The sequence below is a fragment of the Manacus vitellinus genome, unplaced genomic scaffold (assembly GCF_001715985.3).
Source record: "Manacus vitellinus isolate BGI_N305 unplaced genomic scaffold, ASM171598v3 scaffold_13_pilon, whole genome shotgun sequence".
NCBI lineage: Eukaryota > Metazoa > Chordata > Aves > Passeriformes > Pipridae > Manacus > Manacus vitellinus.
In genome coordinates, this window is record NW_021938999.1 from 1,151,023 (window position 1) to 1,158,914 (window position 7,892).

Sequence of the window (7,892 nt, forward strand, 5' to 3'; positions counted from 1 at the left end):
CGTGGACGACACTACCCGTATGTAGATCCACTTAAATATGTTGAAATGTTGTTATTCTTAGACTTATGTTGGGTTGATTCCCTTATGTCACAATTACTAAATGAGTGGGGTGATGAGACATAGCATTTCAAAAAGGTCACTTGTTTGCAGGTAAAAAATCTGCTCAAGGCACCACATACAGTGTGAATTGCTTTAAAATGTATTATATGTGCTCAGCGACATGGTATTGATCAGCACAGCAAAACTAAAGCTCTTTTTATTGCATAAACTAATTATGGAACTGCTGAGATTTCCACCGAAATAAGAAGAAGCCTTTGGGGGTTACATTTGATTCAAATTATGTTTGAATCAAATGTCAGCACCAAGGTATCCTGCAAACTAATTTTTAACACTCTGGTCACTGATTGTGTGATTGATGTGAATTTAGGTATTGTGGCATTTCCTTCTGTGTTTGTGCAATCTTCACTTTGTACTAAAACAGTGTAAAACCCTCAAGCATTAACCATGAAAACATAAAATGAGCAATAAAAAGTGATTCCAAAAAGGAAAAAAAGAAAATGGGAGAAGTTTGCCCCATTATATGTAGCTGTATGTATTGTATGTTAGTCCTTCTGTCCAACAGGAAGGGCTGTTCCTGAAGACCCGCAGGTGAGTGCCACTGCTCACCCACAAAGCTTCACTAGTGTGTCCTGTAGAAGCCTTTTATGATCGTACCAGCACCATAGACCACTACGAACAAGGGAAACAAACAGGAACTTTCCTGCCTGTGAGCAGGAACCTGGGAGATTGTTTCGCAACAGTGAAAATTAGCACAGTGAAATTTTGGCTACAGTTATTCACCACCCTTGGATTTTCAGTTTGCTTAGAGTATACCTTGCTTAACATGGTTTAAAGCTGTGTGCCACATTATGCTGGCAGTCTCAGAGAATGGAACCAGCTTAAGAAGCCCATGCAGGTCACTCCATGATTCTTCTGAGATATAGTCCAACAATTAAAGGCCTTTTATGCTGTTGTCTTTCCCATGGCCACCTTATTCTAGGAAAAGCACATGACCTAAATATTCTTATGCCATCCTGATTTCTATCTGGTTTAACACTTCTGGGGCTCTTTGCAACCTTTGTGAATTAGAATAACATTAATGTTTGCTGAATCTAGCATGAGGTAAGTTCTGGCCCTATACCAAAGTAACCTGGGATCGTGACAGCTTCTCTGAGATTTAAACTAACCTTTTCTTATTCCTCAAATCAATGTGAATAGTGAAAAGCAGAGTGGAGAGTAAGGGGTTTGGAATATGGTTAGTTCGAGGTTTGATTTTTTTATTTTTATTTTTTATGATTAAACTTAATTGGTTTGAAAATTTCTGTGGCAAATAAAGTTCCCAATCAGATTTAGAAAGAAGTTACCAAAAAATGCGTGATACAAGCATCAGAAAACAGCACCATTAGTGGCACGGTCCTATGAAGGGACTGTGAAGTCATTTTTGGATATGAACATCCACTACTTTAAACAAATTAACACTACAGACCAAACTGTGATGACTTTAAACTTGTAACTGTTCCCTTCTCATAATAGTCTGGCTTGTAAAATTGCTCTCTACAACCCAGCCAGGAAGGTAATCAGCGGGAGTTATGAAGTAATATTTTCATGCCTTGCTTTGCAGGCACGAAGGAGACCGCGTTCATCTACGCGGTGACATCAGCAGGACTGGTGCATTCAGTGACACGATCCTGCAGTGCGGGGAACGTGACCGAGTGCTCCTGCGACCTGAGCCTGAGGCACGGCGGCTCGGCCAGCGAGGGCTGGCACTGGGGCGGCTGCTCTGACGATATCCACTACGGAATGTCATTCAGCAGAAAGTTCCTGGACATGCCTTTGAAGAACTTAACGGGCAAGAGTGGGAGCGGACTGGTGGTGATGAACCTGCACAACAACGAGGCTGGGAGGCAGGTATGTGTCATTCAGATATGGGCAGCAACTGCTTGTTCACCTTCTTTGACAAAATGACATCAACTAAAGGAGGCCGGCCCTTGACTGCAGGTGTATGTGGAGCCAATGGTAAAAACAGCACTAACATTCACCAAAGCAAGCACGTACAAACTCAAAATCAGAGCTGGTTTTAACTAACTAATCCCCATGGATTAAAATAAAAGCCACAAACTAAGAAATAGATCTGCAATGCTTAAATAATAAAGTTATCTTAACTAGATACTCTGTAGCAAATTTGAAATAATCCTGTTGTCAGCATAATACGAGTTTTTTCACTCACTATTCTGTTATCATCATGACCTACATTTTTAATTCTCTCTAGTACTGAAGGAGAAGGCCAATTGGACAAAAGGCCTTATTACTCATCCACAGTCTGGGGTGCAGACCTGAGACCACAAGTTTCGCATTGTTCAGAGAGGAAATCAAGAGTTAATATTGTCTTTTAAAACATGAGATAGAAATGACACCTCTATTTTAAAATAGCTCATTGGTTAAAGCATGAATCAAAGAAGTGAGAGGAGAGTGGATTTGGACAGCTTTTCATCAGCCCAAAGAACTTCAAAACCAAGTTTGCAGAGGAAATGTTATGTTTGTGAGTGTGTGACATTGGGTTCTCCTGTCCTGTCCTGTAGAGGGTAAAAAATGGGGGCCAAAACAACCTATACAGGGAGATGTGAGCCTGTGAGTGCTTGGATCTTACATCTGGAATGACAGAGACTTGGATGCTGGTTCTTGCTTTCAAATTGCTTTCTCTGCTTTACCTTGGAGTTTTTAATTTCATCTTTAATGGCTGTCTCTGGGTCTATAATACTTTAGGTCTGTTCTGCTCAGTGGCACAGATATAACTATAGAAGGAAAAAAAGAAAAAAGGAAAAACCTTTGGTTTTAACTACATGTATTGATGGACTCCATTGTAATTCAGTAATTTCTTGTAGCCAGAAGCAGGATCAGTGAGTTTTACTGAACCCAACTTTCCTACCTGCTGTAGACAAGGAATAACCATAGGAAACTGCCATGAGAGCTATGGTGGTATAACTGAAAACTATTTTAATTTAAACTAATTTTTACAGGTAATATGTTATTTCATTTAAGCTATACAGTTGTAAATCAGAAAATCTTTCAGGTCCCTTCCAACCCAAACCGTTCTATGATTCTGTGGCTCTCTGACATAAGCCCTTTTCATAACCGAAGTGGAAGAAGCAAACTTTAAACCTTAAGTAGTTGGTGAGAACACTTACTGTAAGTTTAATTAGATGCCAGTCAGCTAAATCATCTCCAAGGAAAGTGATTGGTATCTTGTAGTAGGAGATGTTAATAAGAGTAACAGAAGCTTAAGTGATTATTTCCTTAGGGAAGGAGCAAAACGTTGTTTCTCATGTTTGGAGAGAGAGATAGTTAAGGAAGGAGATAGTAATTTCTATAAAATGGTCTCTCTTAATTTAAATACACAGTACAGATATAAATTTTTATTTTATTACTCATGTTTGTCATTAGACAGAGCCATTGTCTCAGATTAGGGCGACAGAAGTGTAGGGAAGAAGACTGCAAGGCTCCAGAGGAACTTGAAAGAGAAAGAGAATGTGATTTCTGTGTAAGGTGTCAGTGATATGGGTTTCTCTTTGATACCCTATTGTCTTGTTGGCCTTTACCTTTAGAATAGCAGCAGCAATAGTTTGCTGTCCTTTTGTCTGCAGTGACAGTGTTTACTTGTGATTCCCATTCAATCCTTGTGCTCATCATTCATTGCTGCCAGTGGGCCAGCAGAACTGTCTGGAGTCTTCTGCTGTGAACTGTACCAAGGAACTGTTCAACTTTAAAAAAAAAACTACACACACAAACACAGAGCCTAGAACATAAACTTTTATTTTCGTGTTGCTTTCTTCAAAGTTGGATCCATTTCCAGATCGCACCTCTAGTCAGCTGGGCCGTGTGTGTCATGGGGATGGGATTGACTGGCAAAGGAGAAAAGTGCATTCAGCCAAAGAGAACATGTTTTCAAATGGTGAACTAAAGTTACAAGGGGCTGAAGGATCTAATTGAGTCTTCATTTTCCATGAATAGTATTTTTGAGAGGATCAAAGTTATCTTATATGTTGGCTATATGTGTAAAATATAGTAGATTGTGAGTCCACACTTTTAATGACAGGCAACAGTAGTATTTTCTATTTTCATTCACATTGAGTGAGTGAATGAAACCAGAGTTTTAGACTAGACTGACAGTCTCTGGGAATGTGGTAGAATTTGGCCCAACAGAAACTATCAGATACTGAGGACCTTTCAGGGTGTTGTGGTTGAACCACAGCTGCTTGCTCACATCCTCTGTACTCTTCCCCTCCCCTCAGTGGGCTAGGGAGAAGGTTTGGGGCAAAAAATGGTAAAACTAGTGGTTTGCAATAAGAAGATTTTAATAATTGAAATAGAATGCAACAATAATAATGTAATGTAAAAGGAGATATCAAAGAGAGAGGAACAAAACCTGAGAAAAATTAGTGATGCACAATACAATTGCTAACCACCTGCTGAATGATGCCCAGCCTGTCTCCCAGCAGTGATCTACCCCTCCTGGCCAAGTCTCCCTAGTTTATATACTGGGCATGATGTTCCGTGATGTGGAATATCCCTTTGGCCATTTGAAGTCAGCTGTCCTGGCCATGCTCCCTCACAGTTTCTCTTGCAGCTCCTCACTGCAGCACAAGACACTGAAAAGTCCTTGATTTAGTGTAGGCACTACTTAGCAACAACTAAACCATCAGTGTGTTATCAACATTATTCTCATACTAAATACAAATCAGAGCTTTGTGCTAGCTAATAAGAAGAAAACTAACTCTATCCCAGCTGAAACCAGGACACGTTTCAGGTTCTTCACAGTACTGAGCTCTCCAAAAAGATTCTGTACCCTGTCACAGGCTTATTTGGTGCATATGACACATGAACTCATTCCTTTTCCAAGGCACTGTGGCATTGTTTTCTTAAGAAAAAACAAATTTGCTGCAAGCCCAAAAGGCCAGAAGACCCTTATTTCACTGATGTTGTATCAATGGTGTATTTGTTGTTCATTATCTTGAAATAAAACATGGAGAGTATTTAGGCAGCTTTCATGCATAGATATTTTGTAATTTAATGGCAAACTCTAAGATAAAGCAAATATTTTGACCACTGTCCAGAATAAAAGAATGTTTATTGTTGGTATTTGGGTTTTCTAGCAGTAATGTTATCTGAAGTAAAGTTTAGCATAACTCTTCCTTTTTGTATTTTTAAATCTTTACATAGGAGATGCTGGAAAATGTTTATGTTCATGTTTTGGGGCTTATAAGAAGGATATTTTGATACCTTATTACCGTTTGTAATGAATACTATCACGTTCCTGGTTCACTGTCTTGCAATAACAGTCTTCTAGGGACAATACTTCTGTGTCTTCGGCTGGGCTACTTGCCCACATGGAAATAACTCACCCTTAGCAGTTAACAGACATGTCCAGTGCTTCCTCTGACAATTTCTGGACCCTTATGCCCTTAGTAAGTACCTTATCATACTGACATGAAAACAAGAAGTACACCTGTAACCTTATAAATCTTGTAGCACAATATGATTTCAAACTACTTTGAGATTCTAATTGCTTGACAAAAATAACTAATCACTCAAAATTGGAAAAATACTATTAAATCCTCTCTGTTTGTAAACTGTGTGTAAAATTTCTTTTGATATTGTGTTTCTCTTTTCCTTGACATTTTGCCTTGTTCTCTTGCTGCATCTGTGAATGTGTGATTTTTCAGTGCACTTTTTACAAACTCTAATGTGAGATATGTCACAATACTAATCGTATAATTTTATGCTATGACTATTAGATATTCAAAAAGGAAGTATTAAATTGATTGTCTGCTGAGTATTTGAGTTGTAGTCTCAGATAAAGTAAGTTACTCCTTGTTTACAGATTCCAGTTCTTCGAGGCTTGGTCTCCTATAAACTGAAGTAAAATTCTCATGTGTTACAAAAGCTTGACACAGACTTCAGATTCCCATTGTTGGCCAGACAGTTATTGTTCAGCCCAGCCCTTGCTTCTGCAGGGGCATGGAAAAGTAACTCATCTAAGAGTATTTTAGTGTTGGCAATAACTCTGGAATCTTTGCTAAAACATTGAAAATAAGAAAAGTAATATGAATGCAACTATCTAATTGTGTTAAATAGAGCCATTATGAAACTTGAAACACTAGAAACCCACGCTAGTTCAAGTATGCAGAAATTGAAAGAACCGAGCTTTATCCTGTAAGTGAGAAGCACTTGAGATTTACTCCAGAATACCTCAGTTGAAGACACCTCTGCTGAGCCATGGTGGCTCTTTCGATAGACTTTCTGCGAAGCTCAGAAAGGTGGGCATCCTCCTGCTCTTCCAACAGAAGTCTGCCCTGAGGTGCCTTGGGGCTGCACGCTGCACTGCTTCGGGTGCTGAGCCACGATGTGCCCAGGTGCTGTTGTGTGACCTCAGCCATTCTCAGGACATTAGATAGAGACTGGGTTGTGGATGTTTAGTCATCTTGGTGGTAGCTGCAAGGCACCCTTAAAAGGCTACGTAATTGGGCACTTACCTGCGCAGTGTCTTCCAGGATAGGAAGGGTACTTTGACCCGCCCTGTCCCTGCTTTCCCTTTCTGCTATTCCCCATGAGAGCCATTTGCATTCCAGTGGTGGAAGGAGTGACACAGGACATGTAATTTCAGGTGTTTAAGATCCTCCAGAATGAAAAGTGATTCAGAAATCATAGTTTTCGTTGTTGTGATTTGATATTGCTACGTTATGGCCATTGCAAAGTCCAAATGCAGAGTATTTCTGAAGATGGGGCTTCTCATAGAGAGGGTCTGTGGTTCCTAACGTGCTGTGGCTTCCCTGTCACTGAAATGGCAATGGCAGCTGTAATATTAAATACTTTGAGACCTCCGTGTTACTGATGTCAGGCAGCATTCTTAATGAATGAAAGATCACATCCAAATGTTTTTCTCCCTTTGCTTTCAGGCTGTAGCAAAGCTGATGTCTGTGGATTGTCGTTGTCACGGTGTTTCTGGGTCCTGTGCTGTGAAAACTTGTTGGAAAACAATGTCATCCTTTGAAAAGATTGGCCGGTTTTTAAAGGATAAGTATGAAAACAGCATACAAATATCAGACAGACTGAAAAAAAAGCTACGCAGGAAAGAGAAAAGCCAGAGAAAAGTACCAATCGGGAAAGAGGACCTGCTATATGTGAACAAATCACCCAATTACTGCGTTGAAGATCAAAAATTGGGGATCCCTGGGACTCAGGGAAGAGAATGTAACCGCACCTCACAGGGACCCGATGGCTGTAACCTCCTGTGCTGCGGGCGCGGGTACAACACCCACGTTGTCAGGCACGTGGAAAGGTGCGAGTGCAAGTTTGTCTGGTGCTGCTACGTGCGCTGCAGGAGGTGTGAGACCATGACTGATGTACACACCTGCAAGTAAGATGAAGTACAGGAAACACAGCCAAACCATCCTGCCCTGTCTGGTGTGGAGCTGCCACACAGGCAGCAAATCCTATTACTGTGTGGGATTTTGGGGGGATCAACCTCGGGGAGAATGGGTACTGCCAAACAACAAGTAGTCCAAGCATTTGGCGACTGAAAGAACAAGTTAGTGAGCACCAGACTGCATGCAGGGGCAGCTTAAACAACAAAAAAGGACTCCTGATGACACATTTGAATATCTTACTCTGTGAGCAGGGACAGACACTAAACTTTTCAAGTCTTTAATAGCTACAACGTCCTGAAGATCCATGGGGTGGGCAGGTACAGTGGAGAAAACTCAAGATCTCATTAGTCAGAGACTGAAGAGTTAAGAGGACTTATAAGATACATTAGATATAGCCTTATGTCTATGTTTTTATAAGTGGGACTAGAT

The 7,892-nt window shown here is 40.4% G+C and overlaps 1 protein-coding gene across 1 annotated transcript in view; it reads left to right on the forward strand.

Annotated features, from left to right (window-relative positions):
- Positions 1-7,892, forward strand: part of WNT16 (Wnt family member 16) — a 13,151-nt gene extending 5,259 nt beyond the window's left edge. The window contains exons 2-3 of the mRNA XM_018068162.2: positions 1,661-1,947; positions 6,993-7,892. Of these exons, the coding sequence (XP_017923651.2) occupies positions 1,661-1,947; positions 6,993-7,457 (752 nt within the window). The 3' untranslated portion in view covers positions 7,458-7,892. The remainder of the gene's footprint in view (positions 1-1,660; positions 1,948-6,992) is intronic.